The 21,622-nt window shown below is 33.8% G+C and overlaps 3 protein-coding genes across 3 annotated transcripts; 1 reads left to right on the forward strand and 2 right to left on the reverse strand.

Annotated features, from left to right (window-relative positions):
• Window positions 1-1,253: 1,253 nt before the first annotated feature.
• LOC107368644 (MAM and LDL-receptor class A domain-containing protein 2-like) lies at window positions 1,254-17,232 on the reverse strand. The gene is made up of 4 exons (XM_015936511.3): window positions 17,052-17,232; window positions 10,877-11,017; window positions 2,490-10,817; window positions 1,254-1,845 (listed from the first exon to the last, which is right to left on the reverse strand). Exons 1-4 carry the CDS (start codon window positions 17,116-17,118, stop codon window positions 1,535-1,537), a joined length of 8,847 nt encoding a protein of 2,948 aa, XP_015791997.2. The 5' UTR covers window positions 17,119-17,232; the 3' UTR covers window positions 1,254-1,534.
• LOC107368815 (uncharacterized) lies at window positions 12,088-14,168 on the forward strand. The gene is made up of 6 exons (XM_015936701.3): window positions 12,088-12,229; window positions 12,373-12,550; window positions 12,635-12,816; window positions 13,089-13,167; window positions 13,538-13,664; window positions 13,864-14,168. Exons 1-6 carry the CDS (start codon window positions 12,218-12,220, stop codon window positions 14,027-14,029), a joined length of 744 nt encoding a protein of 247 aa, XP_015792187.1. The 5' UTR covers window positions 12,088-12,217; the 3' UTR covers window positions 14,030-14,168.
• Window positions 17,233-18,293: 1,061 nt separating the features above from the next.
• Window positions 18,294-21,494, reverse strand: LOC107368830 (N-alpha-acetyltransferase 16, NatA auxiliary subunit). The gene is made up of 2 exons (XM_015936715.2): window positions 21,248-21,494; window positions 18,294-20,923 (listed from the first exon to the last, which is right to left on the reverse strand). Exons 1-2 carry the CDS (start codon window positions 21,387-21,389, stop codon window positions 18,321-18,323), a joined length of 2,745 nt encoding a protein of 914 aa, XP_015792201.1. The 5' UTR covers window positions 21,390-21,494; the 3' UTR covers window positions 18,294-18,320.
• Between the last annotated feature and the right edge of the window lie 128 nt (window positions 21,495-21,622).

Below are 21,622 nucleotides of genomic sequence, written 5' to 3' on the forward strand. Positions count from 1 at the left end.
GCGTGTTTTGATCTAAATTTCTCATTGGGATCGTCAATGTTATTTCAATGCAAGTTGAAGAAAACCGAAAAAAGTATAAGTATTGAGATTTCCAGGGGTATGCAAGTTGAAGAAAACCGAAAAAAGTATAAGTATTGAGATTTGCAGGGGTATGCAAGTTGAAGAAAACTCGATGAAAGATGCAGGCAAACATGACTTGATCTAGAAGATTCTGGATTTGAAGGATATCTCTCCTGGTTCCGAGGTTGATACAATCGGAATTTGTGTTTGTAACTCTCTTTTTTATAAAAATACTCGGCAATCTGTATTAATTATGGATGACTTATCTGCTGAGATTCGTGTTTCTGCATGGAATCTGCCTCCTGAGGATTTAAATCCATTTATCGGTTCAATCATTGTTGTTCGGAGGGCCAAGATGACCCATAAACCTTATGGGAGATTGCTCACTGTCTCTGGTTGTTCTTCTGTCGAGATCAACCCTGCTATTCCTGAGGTAACCAGACTTGCTGAGTGGTATTCATTTAATAATACTGTCACTGTCCGTACCTCCTTGACTAAAGGTAATTTCGGTGAGATCTCTTGAGTAAGTTCACTTCCTGTTAGTCTTGCTGATGATGAAGTTATTTATACTAATTTGGGTGTCACCATCAGTAATATTTCTGAGTAGATATATCCTGTAGTAGCCTGTTCTGAATGTTCTCACAAGGTTTAATTGTACAAGTGAGATATCCCAGCTTGTGAGATATGCAAAGATACCGATTCTGGTTGATCAATTGTTTTTGACTCTCCGTGTTTTTGACGATTCCGGATCTATCAGCTTGATCGCCTTTACCAACACTGCTTTGGAGTTACTTAAAAAGGAGATCAGTGATATTCCTCTTCTCGAAGAGCGTTGAGCATTGACAAAACAATACAATCGCATCCGTATTCAATACTTGTCATATAGACGATAAATGTGAAAAATAATGCGAAATTCCACAAGAAGACTTCATAGTAAGATACATTCGATGGGCTGAAGCGCGAATAGATCGAGCTTGAATAGAGTCGAAATTCGTAAAATATCAATTTTGGCGAAAAAAGCAATTAAAAAGCTTATTTTTTCATGTAAAAATCTTTTTTATTAATACTTTATTTGTCTCAGTCCCGGACATTACTATACTACTGATAATGCTTTGCGATCTTAGCAACGACGAGCAATTTGATATTGTAAAGGAAATAATATTGAACATTTGAAATAAATCTGACACTCAGTTCAAAATATAAATCAATTTGAAATCGTTAACATCTTTTTCCTAACTCTTGGTAGATAAGATGACAAGCCTTTGTTACTTTTGTGATGCAAAGATAAATATCAATACTAGTTACACAATTATTGAACATTTCAGATAGTCATATACAAGAATTTGGGCAAATATTTTATCGTCTATGTTAGTCACGACTTCACTTGTTACGCTATTATTTCTGCTTATCTTTTTTGCAATGGAGCTCTTCCGGTCAGCGTGCAAAATATTATAAATATAAATTTCGCATGCTTTTAATCAGAAAGAAGTCGCTTCATAGATGTAGTATCAAAAATGTTGCTATGGATAAAATCTTCATCAATTTCCGTTTCTGCTGATGTCTCAGTTTCATTAGGGCGTGTCTTATCGTCAGATTCTATGCCAACATTATGTAACCTAACTGAAGCTATTTCCGTCATTCCGATTCCATCAGTTCGACTTTGGACCGTATCATTTGCCATATATGGACTAAAATCTGCATTTTTCATCCTATTTATGTATAAAATTGTGAAAATTATTCCCAAAATAATGAACAATATGAACACTGCGAAACCAATTCGAGGAACTGCAAAATATAAACATAGATAAAACTCATTTAGATCAAATACGCAAATGCAATTGTAAACTGGTATAACTTGTTAAATTATGCTCCTCGGCTCTAGTTGATGCTAGAAATTTATTATTATACCATTCAAAAGAGACTGTCGAATCCGGAGTACAAGTTAAAATATTAAATTTTGGTAACGCCATTCACATTCAAGTCCATTGTTTCTGCTTTCGATACTAGCACATACATGAAACATCAATCGCTACACTAAAATTGTACATTGGTTATTACATATTCGTCTTCCTTATTGTTTAAGCATATAACTAAAGACTGGTGGAATATGAAATTCAGAGACTCAAGAAGTGGAAGTTTTCATATATCGTTGCAATATACTTATACCAGTATTTTGAAAAAATTGTGCCCCTTTTTTCCTACTTTCACGAAAAATCATTCCATAATGAAAATCAAAATAATGTCGAACATGAATGCCACCTCTTAATGACCTAATTATGACTTTTCAACATCAACTATTAGCCTTTAAAATTTTTATCTATACTATCAATATATCAATATCTAAACCCAGTTATTAGAAAAAAACTGGGTTATAATTTGATTTCTACTTTCTATCTATCTGATCCTTTCTTTGATACTGTATTACTTACATGATCTTCCAGCTTGCTTCAATGAATTATCTGTATCGATTTTTTCTGTTTGGAAAGTGTTGATTGCAGTTGTTTGTTGATATGTTGAGGATTCATGATCTTCAGTTGCTTCTGTCACAGTGATATCAATTGATACTGTTGATGTTTTTATGTGTGAGATAGTTGTAGTTTTTCTTGGAGAACAATTGATTAATTGAATGTTATCAATGAGAATCGACCCAAAATCTGATGTAAACGCAGTGAATCCGATTCTGAAAGGCGAATGGTGTTCACCCAAAGCAACTTTAGCCGTTGTCCATTCGTGAAATGTTTCGATTGAAATTTTTGTTATAACTACTGTCTTTTCTTCGAATTTCAGATAAACTTGCAATTCACTATCATAAGCATCATCTGTATAATGCGAAAATTGTAAGGTGCAAAAGTTGGATGAATGCTGAATAAAGTTGGATGTTTCAATTTGATGTTCAGTCATGTACCAATTTCCTTCTGTTATCATGTAACCTCCATTCATCTTAGATGAATCATCATTAAAATCATCTCCTCGGACTGGACTTCCCCATCTAAATGAATCGTCTAGTGATGACCATGCACATAGATCAAGATCAAAAGCACAAGATCCACAGACAGATTCATCGAGTCCATTGACACAATCAGATTTCCAATCGCAAACAGCATCAATAGGAATGACCTCATCATATCCATCACAAACGAACACTTGTTGATTAGAATATCCTTCTACAAGGGCAATATCGTCGATAGCAATTATACTTGAACCTCGAACATTTCCATTAACTTGTAAGATGTAATTCGAAGTTGAGTTTGATGGTAAATCAAAAGGAAGGTGGACCTTAATCCATTCTGATTTTGAATGAACGGATAATGGTGTTATTGTGTCGATGGAATATGAAGTTCTTTCGGATGATGTCGAAACTAACTGAAAAGTTAAATAGCTTTCATCTGATATCGATTCACCGAAAAACACAGATAGCGTCAAAGTATATTGGAAACTCGATAATTCAATCGGCATTGACTCAATTTTTGCTTCGCCATCGGTATCAATATTTTCATTACCAGTGAGTAATAAATATGAGCCATGGTAAGAGCCAGTGGTAACATCAAATGATGGAGCTTCATAATAATTTGAACGAATACTTGGTGTTCTTATGACCCAAACATTATCAGAACTTGCATCTATCCAAGAACATTTACCAAAATCAAAGTTACAATCAACTCCATTAGGTGAGCATGATTTATCTGATAACTTAATATCATCAACAGCAATGTAACCTAATGAGTCATTCTTGTGTAAACCATAGAAGGTGAATTCAATAGTGTGTGGTCCATTCGATGAATAATCGAGTGCTACTTTGCGCCATTGATTGTAAACATTGGCTTCAATTCTGTACAAGATTGCGTCACTGTCGTGCGATGATGAATAAACCCTGATCTTCATTGTTTTACTCATTAATCCAAACATTTGAAACCAAAACGATAAACACGAAGACTTGGGATTCGTTTGTTGCTTGATTGAAAATGAACAGGTTGAATGAATGGGATCATGTAGAGTGTTTTTCAAGAGCAAGTATTTACCAACTGGTGTTCCAAGAGTGTGGTCAATCAGAGGACCACAATTTTTGCAGTTAAGAGTGTTGATGATTTGAGGTTCAATTATCTGAGCTGGATAATCCAAGAATTGGCAATTTCGGGTTGAATCGAAATCACAGAATGTGTTTTTGGATAAACAAAATCCCTCAAAAATGCTAATGTCATCAATGGCAATAGTACTTAGTCCATGGGAATCCAACTGAGTTTGTATTTCAATGCTTAAAGTTTCCGAACTTTGCATCAGACGAAGAGCCAACTCGACTTCTAGCCAAGCTCGACTCGTATCATCAAAGATAACCAATAGCGTTTCAGATTTTCCATTAACCTTTTGAACTACTTTGATTGAAGAGGACAAAGTTGTCGAGTCGATGAAATAATAAAACTTGAAACAAACGTTAGAATTGTTTATAAAATTGATATCTTTCGAAATAAAAGACTGAGATTCTTTGCTGAGCAAATAATTCCCTTTTTGTGTGCCATTCATGTGGTCGATTTCCGGAGCTTTCTTCGATTTTGCTGAAAGTCCATTAGAAATTTGCATATTCGATATTCGTGAACCACAAAGAGTTCCATCGTCAAAGTTACAAGCAAATAGCTTTTGTGGGTTCGTTTTTGATGAAATGTCTGAACAATTACCAGGTAATAACTCAATATTATCGATTGCAATGTCCCCAGACTCACTTGTTCCTCCAACAGCACTGAATATTATTCGATATTCAAGTGGCAAATTTGTAAGACTCAGAGAATGTTTCATCCACCTAGATGAGCTCGGTGGTGCAATGGTATCTACGATTTTTCTATTCAAGGTGCCAGACTCTTTTATAAAAACTATTATTGCACCGATGTTACTTTGGTTGGAAACTTTAGAGTAAAGGTAATAATCAAAAACTATACAAATCTCAGGTGATATAGATAAGCTTTCACTCTCGAGCTGCGCTGAATTATTGTATTTCAATTCTCTTTCATCGACAAACAAATACCATCCGAATTGACCACTTGAATCTTTATCTGGTCCTGAATAAGGCGATGGTGTTGATCCGGAGTTGCGAAGCCATGAAACTGTTCCAGTATTATGCCAACCACATGTATCTTCCTCAAAACTACAAGAGCCAGGAGATTCACAGGGCTTTTCGTGCAATGACACATCGTCAATAGCAAAATGATCTTTATCAGATTCAATATTGAATTCTATCGTTAGGTTACCCGAGTTTACCAAATTTGAATGCTCAAGTTGAACATTTACACGTCGATAGATCCATGCACTGTTCGAATTCATCTCAACTTCATCTGAAGTTATCTGATATTCTTTGGAGAGTGTTGCACTATTATAAATGATTGAGATGACATCTTTTTTACCTGCTAAAGGTGTTGTCCAAAATGTCAAACATTTATCAGTCCAATACAAGTCATTGCTGATCAAAGCTCTCATCGCACTTTGGGACTTATCTAAACTCAAAATGTGTCCACTTGCTACTCCTAGTGAATGATCACTCATAATATTTATAGCTGCGGCTTCAATTCTTTCCAAGCCATCAAGAGACCAAATGCAATTATCAAGTTCGAAATCACAAACACCATTTACAGGACACTCTTTACCTTCATCGAATTTGATTGATTTGAGAGCAATAATGAAATCTTCAGAATCAGTATCATCTATTTGAGTTATTCTTGTATTTGCTGATGCATTGAATTTCAGTCTAAACTCATTGCCACTCTTGATATTAACAAACTGTTCTATCCAGCCATTGCTTTGAGAGTCAACTTTGTTCATAATTTGAGTAGAGTACAAAGATTTTTCTTGCATATCTAAACTCAGTGAGCATCCAAATCGACAAAACATTCTATAAGTTATTTTCAAGCATGATGAATCAACTGGTGAATGCCAAAGGGAAGTTAATACAGCTTGATTAGTTTCTTTCGAATTAGTATCACTAAGAACATGGATATAAAAATCATCTTCTTCAGGCAGTTGATGCCAAACTCCTACATCTGATGGAGTGTTCGTTATTTTCCATACTGAGTTTGTGGATGAAATAAGGTCTGGTATGTACCAAGAACACAAAGTCTCTTGAAAATCGCATGAAAAATCAAAGTCAACATTTTCCTTTTCATCACCATAACAATTGGTCATCTTGAATGAGTCCAATCCAACAGGATAGAATGTCGGTGCATTTTCTGGCAACTGATACGCGATAAATAACAATTGATATCCGTTCCCAAGTCCACCCAGCGAAACTGAACCACTTCTCCATCTAAAGTCATCACCTCGAGGACTCAAAGTGTCTAAAGTCTTTTCTAAAGAGTTTTTAACCAACTTGATCATCAAGTGTGGTCCATGATATGGTAAAAAGTATCTAAAGTTTAAAATGCATTCATCGCGAGTTGAAAATAACACAGGAGACTTCAGTATTGCGTTACCATCCGAGTTTTTGTTTGTAACTGCAAGATACTGACCACTTGTATCGCCAGAGCCATCAGTCGAAGGGTAAAGGTTGTGACGGACTTCTTGGGGTTTGACAAGCACCCATTGATTAGAGCCAGTGCTGAGCCAAGAACAAAAATCATTTGAATTGAAGTCACAAGAGCCACAATTCGCTTCATCCGATCCATAAGGACATTCGGATTTCCCGTTGCAGACATAACTTTCATCGATACATGAAAAATCTTCAGCACAAGTAAATTGGTCAGTATGACATGTAACACTTGGTTTTGCTTTTTTACTTGCATCAGGCAAACTGGAGTAACATTTATCACTGAATATAATGTCATCAAGAGCAATGTACTTAGCATCGTTTTCATATTCATTAATTACAGGAGATGATTGAACTCCAATGAAATTGAGATGAAATGGCAGTCTCATTGAGATGGAATCAGTTCTGACTGTATGCTTTACAAAATCATTTTGTCCTGTAACTTCAGTTAAAGTTTCCAATACTTCGTTTGTTTCCGAATCCTTGATAACTAAACGAAGGCTAAATGCTGGGTTAGGGTTATTAAAGTAAAAAGTGATTGCACATCCCACAGTGTTCGTGATCAATGGGCCAAAGAAGTAAGTCTCTATTTTTGAATCTGATGTAATGTATGGTAGGAAAGCAAAGTGACCATACGATGATCCAGTTGTGTGATCTCTTGAAGGGCGAGTCTCAAGCTGGCCACTTCCAGTTACAATTTCCCATTTACTTATGGAATTGGAAGTTGATAACCAATCATTATTTAATGAATCATCTTCGAAATTATAAATCATATAAGAACAAGAAACTTCGTCTTCACCTTTTGGACAATCGAAAGTTCCATCGCATTTTTTATCCAAACTTATTCGAGCTCCATCTTTACAGATAAATTGTTTTTCTGTTTTAATTGTCTTATCATAACCACAATTCAACAACTTTACATTTCTGATGGAAATGGTTGGGTAAATCTTCGAGTTTACTATTTCAGAATTGAAGCTAATCCTGAAAGAATGAGAGATTCGTCCGATGGAGACTTGGCTAGACGTCCAGTGGTCAACTGAAGAGTTTTGATAGTTGCTATTAAACCATATTTTCAGAGCTTCTCTGTGTTCCATTAGTATCTCCACTGTAAGAGTATCAACGAATTCTGTTTGATATTCAAATGAAAGAAGACAAGATGATGACGAATGACTGATCACAGGACTAGTTAATGGTGTTATAACATTCGAAAAGGGACTTGGAACAAAAGTGGCATAACCATTCGTGATATCCCAATCATTGGAACTGTAACCACATTTGCTTCCGTCAAACGTACAGTCACCACAGTTTACTTCATCCTTTCCGTTCTTGCAATCAATTATAAAATCACATACAGAAGAGACTGCAATCTTTTCGTTATTGCCGCATTCAAAGAACGTCTTTTCTTCACAATGACCAATATTCAAGTTAATATCGTCGATCGATTTCGGTCCAGGTCCATTCGCAACAATATAGAGAAATAAAACATTATCTTGATGTTTGCTATCAATTTGAATTGATAGTTTGGCAAATGACCACGGAGAATACGAATAAGTGGACTTTGTTGGAGAGAGTTGTCTAACAGAGGAAATCGAACCATCTAAATAGTGCAAATAAATCTCCAATCTTGATGTTGGATAAGAATCGTTGTATGGAAGTGAATAAGCAAATGACAAACAAACATATTGAGTGCCTTTTGGAATCGGAAAGGGTTGTGATGCTAGCACTGAAGCACCTTCCTCGTTGAGAGTATGGATATAAGAACCTTTATCATCATACAATGTATAATCAATTGGAGGATACTGGTTGGGATATGATGCGTTAGGCATGCCGATCGTCCATTCAGAATCAACAGTCAGTTGCATCGATGGTTGATCAATATAAACAACTGTTGAAAGGGGTAAAGTATTCCAAAGACATTCACTTTCAAAGTCACACATAAATTCAGACTCGCATGTTCCAGCTTTTATGAATATATCGTCCAAAACAATTGATCCATGAGATGAAGGCTCGTAGGATCCACCAAAAATGATCTTGTGTGAAGAGTTCATCATCAATGCAATTCTTTTTTGATACCATCGCAATCCCAAATTATAATTAATTGAATAAAAAGGTTTGATTTTAGATGAATCTGATGTTCGATCAGCAATCCAAGTTGATAAAGAACAATCGCAATTAACTTTATATGAAAATTGTAAACAATTAAGACCTGAGTGTTTTTTGAGGGGAATGAAGAAATAACTTGTGTCTCTAGTGTTAGGAGCAAATGGAAATTCAAGAGCAATAACTGAACCTTTTTTGGATTCAGTAGTTTTATCATCCATTTCGACAGACAGATCATATCCACTAGAAACTTTCCAAAGTTGGTGCATAGATGGTTCAACTTCCAATGGACAGTAAACGTCAGCTTCAAAGGTACATTCGATTGAATCTTTGGCTTGCAAAGAACATGAGCCGATTCGTAAAGAAACTTCGTCTAATGCTAATTTTGAATCTTCACTGCTTCCTTCAATAGATATTTGGAAATCACCATTCATGAGAAATGATTTTTCTAAATTTTTCCAGTTATCATCATTTCCAATGCAATCTCTAACATAAATTGTTTCATTGTTTTCGAGTTTTCGATTATTCAGTTCAATTGATATTTTGTTATTGCCTATTGAACACCAATAAGATAGAGACAAACAGTAAGGACCGAGTCCATTAAACTTTTTGGAAGTTATTATTGCTTCTTGTTGGGAATGAGTTGAATCAATATAAATATAACCACCAAAATACTTATGAGTTGCATCAACTATGGGATGATCAAAGCGACTGTCAAATTTGTGTTTATGTTTCCAGGTATTTACTAGCCAATTGGAATGAGAAACTTCATCGTCAAAGTTTTCAGACAAATGCACAGTTCCTATTGTAGATGGAATATCAGAGTCTTGATGACAAAGTCCATTTTCAAATTTTATATCATCAATGGCGAAAAAACTTTTGCTTCCATGAAAAAGGAATGAAACTGAAAAAGGTTTCTCATTTGCTAAGGTTACTTTATATTGTGTCCATGCATCGGATTGTTTTTCCAACTGATCAGAGTTGAATTGTGAAACAGATTGAGACATTGATTCACCCGAAGATGAAACGTAATTTATCATTACTTGAGCAAATGCATTATTATGTGATGACTGTGAAAAGAAGAGTCTGAATTGCAAGCATGTCGCTTTGCTGGATGGTAAGGTCGGACTGGTCAACACATAATCACTGGTCTTTGATGTTGGAATATTGTATAGAAACATGTTTGCATTCGAAAAAACTTTTGAAAAAGAATTTGTAAAGATGTTCGAGTCAGGTAATCGACCATAACCAAGAAGAAAGGAATTTTTGGAAAAAATATATCCACAGGTGTTTTCACTGAAATCACAATTTTGTTCAGAGGCACATGACTTGAAATCGATGCTAAGATCATCAATTGCTATAGAAGAATCATCTTTACTCTCTGAATATTTGTCTCCGACAATCATAATCTTGTAATCATCATCACTTTGACCAGAAGGCTTCAACTGAATTTTGACATTTATCCAGTTTTGTTGACTCTCAATTGAACTTGAAGACCAAATCGGAACTAATGATGAGTTATTAAATGAATAAAATATTTGAACACGATCTCGTTTGTTATCAGGTTTAAATATATTGAATTCAAGACACTGAGTTGACCAAGAACTGAAAATATTTTCACTTATGAATCGAGTAGAAGCTGGAATGTTGACTAAGACATTTGAAGTAACAAGGTACTTATTGCTGGTCAGATTTGAAGCAGTTGCAACCTTTTCATCTTTTATCGTCCATTTAAAGTTAGGATAGTTTACATCTGATTCAATAAACCAATTACAAGATGAAAAATCATCAAAGCTGCAATCAATTGTTTTAGTACAAGATCCTGAAGAAACTCTCAACGGCCCCAAGAATATGCCTGATGAAGTAATTGTGAATTGAAGAATCGTGAAATAATCATGGTTCAGGTCTATCGTCAGACTTTGCTCAGACCATCCATCATAATTTGAACCAGATCTTGACCATATTGGGACTAGATCAACTTTTTGACTGTTTTGATTGGTTAATATTGATTCCAAATTCAAAGTACCGACATCAAAACCGAACATGTAATAGTGAAAAGATATACAGAATTGTCCATCTCCAGGACTAATGAGAGATGATTTCAATTGTCCACCAGTTTCTGACCAAATATAATTACCTTGTAAAGGCTGACCTATCATAAACAATATGCAAAAATTAGACAAACTATATTGAGATGAAAAGACAAGGTACCTTGAAAAGTGCGATCAGGTTGATCGAAATGCAATGGATAGCTGTAGCCACCAAGCGATAGTGTGTTACTTTCCCAGTCACAAGTGTCATTAATGAAGTCACAACCAAGTGCTTTGAGAGAATCAGTTGAACATTCAGTCTCTATAATAATTCAATTAAATGTGAGTATTTGATCAAATAATAAAAGTCAAGAATAAATGAAATAATTAGTTGAGTCGATATGTTCATTGTTGTTCATTCATTGATAGATTCTTAACAATATCTCTCGTTTCCCTCGCATTAAAAGTAAATAATCAATAATAACATCTGTTTTAAGACTAGGATAAGCTGTGCATAAATTAATAATCTAGTCGAACCAGGCAGAAGCGCCATGCATATGATCGTTGAAGCAAAGGATCAAATTTTTCGCAAAAATTGCGTTTGATAAGTTTTATTCACGTTACTCGCTAGAGACAAAATTAGAGTAAAGGTAAATAATGGGAAGGATAACGGTAAATTAGACAGGAAAGGGAAAAGACGAAAACAATAATCTTAGGATTAGGATAAATTAAAAGAATTAATAACAATAACAATAAATGTACAATGTTTAACTTGTTGTCAGTATATTCACGTTTCACCAAATGACCAGTAAAAGGTTAGAGAGAAAAGAGAAGAAAAGAAAAGGTAAATTAGTGGTGGAAGTGGATGACAAGATGAAAGTTAAATTATATTGTTAAATAATGTATTAACGTGAACAGTTAGTTGAAGTATCAAAGTTCGTCAAGATAATAAGGTCGCTAAAATATTTGTGAATGAACCAGTTTCGGACATCATTAGTTGATAAGCTTAAAAGTGATCAAGAGAAAAGGTAAATAAGCAAATTAGTGTGAGAGTCAAGTGAAAGTGAGATACGAGGTCTGAGGAAAAGCGCAATTAATTAGAGGAATAAAACATCTATCATTGAGAATACGAGATGCATTGTTAAATAGCTTTCACAATGTTTCTCGATTAAAGGTTCGAGTAGAGGAGTGTTCATTTGCTTATCTTTTGCTTTTCATTACTATTTCATCGTTGTCATTCAAATATACTTTGTCTTCATGAGTACCAATGAATACTGAATAAAGGCGGTCGTCATCTTTTCCTTCATATATAAAGGTATCAGTAATATCCTGAATTTCAGATTGGTTGTGCTTGTGTCACAGGAGACTTCATTAAATTATTTTCTTGATATTGTCAACTTTCTCATTTCATTAATAAGTTTGAAATAGCAATTATCTGTTTGTGATTGTCTTCATTGTTTGATATTCAACGCTATCCAAGGTGCTTCAATATTCAAAATCGTGCAACTTTATTGTTTCCAAAATGCATTTATCGGTAAGTTTCATTAAACATTTATGATTAACTTAAAGAAAAGGAAATTGTTATGATTACTGTAATATAAGTGATTATTCCCCATTAATTGTGCTCTAAAAGTCCACAACTTTTATCAGTAATCAAGGATCATTATTTTATTTTAGATTGTTGCTTTTGCTTTACTTGTGACCTTGACCTTAACGGAGGCTAGAAATGATCTCAAGGCACTCGAAACAGCGTACTCATCGCGATACCCATTACCGCCACCAGAATATGAACAATCACATGGATCTTATGGGAAACATGATTCATCTTATGGAGCTCATGGACATGATGATTATGGTTAGTTTAATCGCCATTTGGATACCAATTTTATCTGTTTGTTGTTCACTTTTTTCAAGATCACTGTTTTGAATTACTAAACAGGAACTCATGATAAATATGGTGATCACAATTCAGGATCTCATGGATTGAAGAAGTACTCTAAATATGGTTTGAACAAGGCTGATGGAGCTCAAAGTGGTGCTTATGGGCGAAACCATGGTTTCGGTCTTTACTCAAGGAATCGCGGTTATGGTTATGAGAAACATTATGCTTATGATAAAGAGGTAGGTCACTTGCACTGTCATCTCACTGATCTCATCTCTAGTTATTGTCCTTCATTCAATTAGTTGCTTTCAACTTGAAAGTTAATGAGGTCAATTTAAAGATGATCTAAGAACAAAAAGAAACAATAAAGTGGTGACAGTTGATGATGATGACCAAGAAAATGAAAAGATTGATGGTCATTGAAAAAATGAAAATGACAGTTTTCATGAATGATGATATAATAATTATTCATTTCTTTCCTTCAACACTTTTACACTTTTCAACTCGACAGTTTTCAACCAATAAACATGGATCAGATCATGCAACTCAATCTGGACACCACGGACATCATGATGAACATGGTCAACACGGTAAGCTAGGAATCAAACTGTTCTGCAGATCTAATTTTGACCAATTACAAGATAAATTTTCTAGTAAAACTCGAAAAATAACTGAGAAAGAGACAAAAGAAGATGAAAGACAAGCATTAATTTGAAAACTTTTATTCACCGAAAAGTGATTAAGAATACTTTTATAATTGATCACAATACTCGGACAATTTGATCGATATGTATTAATGAATTAAAGAGTAAAGTCTTAGTCGATTCTCTCGCTGCAATGATGAATAAACATGTACCATGGTAATCAAGTCAAGCATAATTCGTTTTATGTAATTGGTTCCACTATCCTCTTTGACATATCTTTCAATTGCTAATCTTGTTCTTATTCAATCACTATTAGACCTTGCTGCCCATGGAGACTACAAAAACGATCGATATGGAGCTCATGATAAATTCGGTAAGCATGGACATGGAAAATATGGCCACAATGCTGGATCCTATGGTAATCATGGACAAAACTATAAAAGGTAATGAAATTAATTTTGATTTATGTTAGGTAAAATTGTCTTGATTGGCTTAAGTAAACCTTGAAAAGTCCAATCGGTCGATGTACTTTTGTAATGAACCTTCATGTTATTGTTTTACCAAACAGTTTGAGATAAAATTACCAATTCAATTGACTGAATAAATTGAACTTATTCTGAAATCTCTTTTCCCTTATCACAGATTACCCAAACAACATGTCTCACCATACCTCGGAATGTACAGAGGAGGATATAATGCGCCATCAAACTATGAAGCACCCATTCCATATGAAGCATCTCATGAACAACCCTATCGAACCTATTCCGATGCACCAAAATCTGAGCCTCAATCCTCTAAATATTACTAGATACCAACTAATTTGAATAATATGGATGATGAGTTGACTAAAGATTTCCTTCAACATTGGTTGATCCATATTCTTGATCAAATCTCGAATCAATCTTATCATCTCAGCACGTGTAAAATATTTTTACAAGCCTAACCAATTAACCTTAAGAAATGAAATCAAGTGACAAAAGGTGACCAACAATTCATTAAAATATAAATGCATCAGACAAAAAAGCTAAACCATGAAAAAGCAACTCTTTCATTACCAAAATCAAGGTAATATTTGTAGACCTTTTTTTGGTGATTTTTTGTACATCAAGATCATTTGAAACAGTTGAGCCAATAAGCCCTTGTTACTCCGAAAGCTACCAAAAAAGTTTCTCATCATTATTCATTACTAATGTTATTTTCATCTAATCAATTGTAACTCACAATCTGGTTATTTTTGTTTTAACCCAAATCTTGATTCATATCTTCCGTCAACTCATCGTTCTACATGCTTTTACTTCTATTGTTTTTGCTCAAACTGTTTCCTAACCATAAATTGTTGACAAACAAAATGTAATTGTTTATTTGCTACAAATTATCTAATTATTAACTGACTTCTTACCTTTACTCAGATAATAACATGAAACAAAACGCGGTAAACGTAAAACAAAAGCCACAATAAACACACTTTTTTCACATCAATTAAAATCTCAATTAACTGTTGCTTCTTAAGAGGAAAAAATTCAGACAAACAAATGATTGTTACTTTGAATAAATTAAATCTCATTTAAATTAGTCACTTAGTTAATGGTCGATTAGCAACAATTAAACCTAATTTCATGCAAACCTTTGTTCTTGAATGTTACCCTTTGGCAGTCAAGAATCAGATTGAGTCTCGATATTAATTTTGATTTTACAATTAACCTTCAACTTTGATCATCTTCAACTAAATTTAATGTTCAACCTAAAAGTAAATCTCAAACAATTGTATCTACAATTTAATGAGCAACGGGATAAACAGTCCGAATAATGAATGCTGTTAAACACTAAACCATTATCATTACAAACAAATTTATTATTAAAGTGGGAATAATTGTCATCAAATGATAGTTAAATGTTGCTCATTTCACTTTCCTTTGCTGATACAGTAAACTAAATGAAATAATTTGACACAAAAATAGGTAGGTTGATAGGTCATTAACAATATCCCTCGTTTTCCTCGCATTACAAAGAAATAATCAATGATAAAATCTATTTTGTGATTAGAACAAGCTGTGCATAAATTAATAACCCAGTCGATTCAGGCAGAAACGTCAAAGGAAAGGGTCATATTTTTCACGAAAATTGCGTTTGATAAGTTTTATGCGCGTTACAGGCTCATTTCATTTGCAGTAACAAAAAGATCCGCCAGTCAGAACACGATTCTTTTCACTAAATCACTTTCTCATCCAACCCTTAAACCCCTGAGATAAAAATTAATCATGAAATATTCGTTATTAGTAATGCTATTGCTGAAGCAGGTATAAATACTTGAATGCAAAAAAGCAAAGACGCGAACATTTCTGTGTGTTCATCTTATCCACTGGATTTACACTCTCTCTAGTTTACTCTACAAGACTTGGTTTCGCTGGGAATCATACTAATGTGTATCACAATAATGTAATAATATTCAAAGTTTTATCATAATTATGACATTTGATTGCTTTCCATTGATTAAACGATAATCTTGATATTTATCATATTCACTCATAACGCAATAGCCTAACCAGGAAGTGTTGGAATATAATACCACTTATTATCATTTAGTGGTTAATCTCGATTAAATTGTATTATATTAATCGACATGAAGAGTTAGATTAACAAATGTGAACTCTTTAGATACATCTTTGTCATCGAGTTGCGACACTGAAAGATTAGATTATGCAGGAATCTGAATAACTTACCAACTCTGATACAAAATAATACAAAAGTTTAACAGGTATCTAAAGAGGTAGACGTTTCTGATTCATTTACTGCGAGTTTTATCTTTTCTTTGATGTGGAGAAGCAGCTTTCAATATAATAAAATACAGTCAATCGTCTATTAAAATTATGCAAAACGATCATTTGATGGCGAACAATTTCACTATCAAATACTTGATTAAATTGTTGTTATTAATTTATCTGAATATTTTTACATAGGAAATGGGAATAGTGAGAGACTCAGACTTGAGTTTTAATGCTCATGCTATCGATAAATAACGATATGCTATGGTATCGATATAATATTATATAACAATTAGCAAATAACATGCCTGTCACAATTTTTATCGAATTGTAATGACTCTGATGACAATTTATGGCTCGGGTTTAGTCGCATCTCATCGAATCATCATTATTAGAATTTAAGATTCAATTATTATAATAATTAATAATCGTTTTCTTTATAATTTTCTTCTGACAAGTTAACTATTGACCAATTTCAAAACAGTTCCAGTTCATACAATCCAACTATTTGATTAAATACTGGTTTGTCGGACTCTAACAGTTGGATTCACAGTCTCTCCCCTCTGGACCTCTACCTATCTTTTATTTTTTCAAAGAATTCTACTCAGAAACAGCGGTCAAAAACACTTTTAATTTTTGGACAGGGACTAAAATGGTACCAATCCTTTGAGGTCTAATTTAAAATGTTTCAATACTGAATACTAATGCTCTCTTTGATTCACCAAGATCTCAGCCATTGCTGACCTTAACTTCCACAAAATACATTATACATTCAACTGACCTAAGTTTTGGACGTCGCAAGGACTAAAATCATGATTTGAGCGATAGTCTTTTGGATAAGGTGTAAAGTTGATTTTAAAATTGTTATTATAAGAAATATTAATAGAAATATAATATAAACACAATTTGTCGATTGATCTTCAATCAAATCAATTATTCAAAAATATTCAGTAACATCATTCTTGTTTTCCTCGACTAATATGATTTGTCTGTGGTCAAGGTGATAGATTTAAATTGTGATCCAATCGAAAATTGGATTGGAATAAAAATAAAGAAAACACAACTCACCTTTGATAGAAACCAATAAAAAAATCACATTAATTGTTAAAGTAAAACATATTTTTAGTCTTATCATGATGTAGCGAGAAGAACGAATTGAAAGAAATTAAAATTCGATAAAAAATGAAATAAAATTAATTTATAAACCATTAATGTAACAAATTAATTATGAAGAGTCAATGGGACATTATTTAAGAATAATGGGGAAACTGATAAAATTTTCATAAATAAAATTATGATTCGTTGGGTGTTTCTGATGATAGTTAGATATTCACATATCTGAATCAATGAATAAAACACCATTTATGCCAATTTGAAGATAATTGTCACAAGATTCCGTCAAAATAAGTTATATTTATCAACAAATATATCGCGAGTCCACTCATTATTTTCAGATTATTTGGAAATTAGAGCGAAATTTAGAAAAAAACAATGAAGGTTAAAATAGGATTCCATAAAATTAGATTAGAGGCAAAGTAATAATCTATACTTTTGATATTTTTGATCTAATTGTCTGATTATCAATTTGATTCTTTTATTCCAATGATTGAGACTCAATCCCAGTTTGTAAATTAATTTTTTGACGCGAAACAGACAAAAAGGAATCAATGTACCTAGAGATTTATTGTTAAAATTGTGGTGAATAATTTGCTTTAACCAAATCTCGTGAGCAATAAAATTCAAATTAACTTAAAATTTAAATGTCATTAAACGCACAATAGAATGAAAGGTTGTGTTGAAAAGGATTGACTAGAAAATAAACTCGATAGATGGTGCTTAATTTAAGTTTTAGTTGCATGTGTTAAGTTAACCAGTGCTAAGCAACCAGAAGTAACAAACCATGTAAAGTTCAATCAGTTTACTCTATCTTTTATAGTTATCTTCAACAGTTCAATTTAGTCTCAACTTACAAATCGCTGACAACAGGGAGAGTGATGAAGCGAATGAGATTATTGACTCGAGGATAACCGAGGATATCTTGATAACCAAATTTCGTTTGACGAACTGACTGATGTTATGGAAAAACGAGACGTAAGCTAGATTCATTTGTAGGTTTATTCCTGATTCTAATATTAATAATTGCATTTTTTTATTTCAGTTCCAGCGTAAATTTAATACACCAGTTCGATAGCATCAAGAATATATAGAGTCTGATGATCAGCAAAGTGACACTGAATGTATACCTGATAATCAGTCTAAAAGAAAAGGTAGAGACAAGCGACCGGCCGCAAAGGTGCAAGACGAAGTAAATGACTTATTTTTAGAGATTTATTAGGGCTAGAGATTTACATTCAATATTCTGTTCATTTCCAATTTAAGAACTTCCCTTATTGGTTGACTATGCTTCTCTTGATTTTTTTCAACAAAATCATTGAACAAAGCTATCTGTTTATGTACAATTGGATGATTCGGGTTTAAATTAATAGCTCTTTTCAAGCTTTGAAGCATTAACATCACCTTTTCTTTTCTGTAATAAATTTCAAAAGCCATCAAATGTGTAGATATGTTATTTTTAACCAATAATTGTAATGGTTTCAGGAACTTGATAGCTTCTTCTAAGGGGTTCTCTGGTCGCTCCAATTTACTTGGAATTAACTTCTCGTTGAACATTTCACCCCCAGTAGTCTCTTTGCCCGAGTTGGCTGCTACTGAGCTGTTTGCATCAGACTTTTCACCTGAATTTGGCAGAGAGCCAGAAGAATTTGAATTCAGGGGGTGAGAATGGTTCGGTTGTTCATGATTTTGATGATGAGAATTAGTTTCACTTGAATTCAACAAGTTGATGTTCCCCGAGTTGACAGTTGTAGCAGTGGACAAAGGTGATGCCGTAGTTGTCGTAGTTACACTGGATGATAATGTTGCAGATGATGCTGAGACTGGTCCTTGTTCCTTCTTAGCTTCAGCTTTTTTCTTGGCTTTTCTCTGTTTACTCATCATCTTTTTGAATTCAGAGGCACTTACTCCCTGAGGATTTATGTTTTCTCCAATTTCTTCATCTCCCAGCGGTTTGTCATATAATCCAAGATAGACTTCAATTGCAGTCTTGGCAGCATCGAAGTAGAATTTATGGCTTTTCAGGACATCTTCCAATCTTAAAAGCCCCATGTAGGATCGAAGTGTCATTTTTCTCATACAATAAGTATAGAAATCAAATTGATCTTCGGTTATCTCGGCAAAATGTCTGTCAATTTCAATACACTTTTTTAGTGAATCGCCCCATTTACCAAGTCTCTGGTAAGCTTGCGCTGCTTCATTCTGATACCACATACACTGCATTTCGTTCAGATTATCACTAGCACTTACCCCTTCACGGGTAAACTTTGAACACATCTCCTCAGCATCGCGAATACGGTTAGCTCTCAGTAAATATTTTGCACATTTCGAGTTGAGATAACGATCAGCTGTATCCAAACTTTGAGCTTCCTCTATGCAGAATACTGCCTCTTCAATGTTACCTGCGTGTTTGTAAATTTTACCCTTCAACACATAAAGCTCTATTAATGTTGGAGTATGACTAAGGGCTTCATTGATGAATTTCAACGCCTCCTCATAATTTCCTAAGTAATCAAAATGTTGAGCTAAATAGTAGTCAACCCATAGAATGGTTGTTGCATCCTCTAGACCATCACTTGAATCGGCAGATTCGAAGTAACCATGATTTAAGAGATTATCATGATATTTAAGAAAGAGTTTTTCGATAACTTGTCTTTTGAATAATGGTTGCTGTAAATATTTGTTTGTAAATAATGAAGAGGGTGGTGAAGATGAGGTGAAAGAAATTGATTGAGATTTTGCACCAAAATCGCCTCCACTTGAAAACGAACACTTTTTTGGTAAAGCATATAAGCTCTTCAAATCTCTGAATAAAGCTGGCTGTCCTTTCCTCAAGCTTTTCTTAATGTAGGATTCAGCATGTTTTTCGAATTTAGCTTCATCCATGATAAAGGTTAATGGCATTCTGAATGGCATTTGAGCTTTGGGATACAATTCTTGAAACTCCTGGTAAAGTTTTAATTTGGCTTCCTCATGATCATTTCTAAAAACATCAGAACAATCAATAGCAGTATTACCATTACTGCTAAGGTTACTCTTGCCAATATGATCCTCGCCATGATTGGTTTCGTTTTTGTTATTATTAGTATCGCCAATATCAGCCTCACTTAGTCCTAATGCTACTTCTAATTGCTTATAATAACTAGTGTTTTCAGGATTGCGAGCAATTAAATTTTCTCGTAAAATTTTGGCGGCTTCCGTACTTTTCTTCAATTTTAAGAGCAGCTCAGCTTTATACTCATGGACGGCTAGTTTATCACAAACTTCATTATCTCCATACTTGTTTAAATGTTCCAAGGCTTCATCATAGAATCCTCCTTCTTTATATACCATAACTTGGTAAAGAATTAGTTCTGATTGTTCATAGTCAACTGTGGTTTTAGAGTTATTGGTTCGGTGCGCTCCTTTATTTTGAGCATTTGCTGTGGTCTTTCTGAACTCTTCCAAGATATTTGCAGCTATCTCGTAGTCACCTAGCAAATGATAGGCCATAGCATATCCAATCCATGATGCTCTTTGTGTTGGTCGAAGATGCAATAGCTGAGATCGTGTATCACGATAACCTTCTATATCTCTCATCTGAATTTGTAAAAGACTAAGATCTCGCAAAATCTGGATATTGTCTTTATCCCATTTCAATGCATTTCGATAACACTTTATAGCTTCATCGTATTTATGGTCACTTCTCTGAAGTAGACCATAAACGTGCCAACAAACGTGAGATTTAAGATCATTCCTTAAACCTCGTCTCACATACTCGTAAGCCGCTTCTTTTCGTCCCAAGCAATTCAAGGTTAGTCCTTTCATGGCAAGCGTTTCTCCATGTTCTGATAATGCAGATATAATATAGAAAAAATGATACAGTTAAAATGGGTAAGAATAGCAAGTAAGATTGCAAGGGATTGAAATAAGGGGGGAGTTAGAAGGAGAAACATAGAATAACTATAAATCAACAATATAAATCAGTCAGAAATTGAATATAATAATCAAGATAAGAGAAAAAGGTTAAAATGAAAAATCACATGGCTCATTTTGCTATTGAAACCAATGACTTGAATCAATAGTAATTTTTATAGTATTTCAATTCAACAAATAGGCGATCAAAATACAGTCCAAGAATTAATAAATAAATATAAAATAATGATATTTACCTGAAAATTTAGGGTTAGAAAGAATTTGTTTGGCAAATTTTAATCCATTCTTATACTGTTTATGCTCATAACACTTTAATATCTTTTTAAATAAGGCGTTTTCCTTTGCAGGTAGTGGCTGTGAAGATGTTCGTGCGGTCATGTTTACCAAATAATACAATCACTTTAATTAAAGTGAAACAATTATAAAAATTAATTATGCAGACAAATACAATCTAAATTAAGCAAAAATGAAAAAATCTCATTAAAATTAAGACAAGGCTTGATACTTGGGAATCGCCCTCTACAGGTTTAATATTTATTAAGCGCGTTATTTGACCGTTGCAAGAAAAGGATTAAATCATTAGCTAAAAAAATTCCATTTTGATAATCTGT

Source organism: Tetranychus urticae, chromosome 2 (assembly GCF_039701765.1).
Source record: "Tetranychus urticae isolate SD_2017Ah chromosome 2, NJAU_TeUrti_SD_1.0, whole genome shotgun sequence".
Taxonomy (NCBI): domain Eukaryota; kingdom Metazoa; phylum Arthropoda; class Arachnida; order Trombidiformes; family Tetranychidae; genus Tetranychus; species Tetranychus urticae.

Bases quoted from the DNA above. Each gene is read 5' to 3' on its own strand.
- LOC107368815 (XM_015936701.3), top strand. The intron at 12,551-12,634 runs GTTAGTTTAATC...ATTACTAAACAG, and splicing joins TCATGGACATGATGATTATG to GAACTCATGATAAATATGGT. The intron at 12,817-13,088 runs GTAGGTCACTTG...TCAACTCGACAG, and splicing joins ATTATGCTTATGATAAAGAG to TTTTCAACCAATAAACATGG.
- LOC107368644 (XM_015936511.3), bottom strand. From the start codon at position 17,118: ATGATAAGACTAAAAATATGTTTTACTTTAACAATTAATGTGATTTTT. The intron at 10,818-10,876 runs GTACCTTGTCTT...TGTTTATGATAG, and splicing joins ACCTGATCGCACTTTTCAAG to GTCAGCCTTTACAAGGTAAT. The intron at 1,846-2,489 runs GTAAGTAATACA...TATATTTTGCAG, and splicing joins GAAGCAAGCTGGAAGATCAT to TTCCTCGAATTGGTTTCGCA.
- LOC107368830 (XM_015936715.2), bottom strand. From the start codon at position 21,389: ATGACCGCACGAACATCTTCACAGCCACTACCTGCAAAGGAAAACGCC. The intron at 20,924-21,247 runs GTAAATATCATT...CTGCATTATCAG, and splicing joins TTCTAACCCTAAATTTTCAG to AACATGGAGAAACGCTTGCC.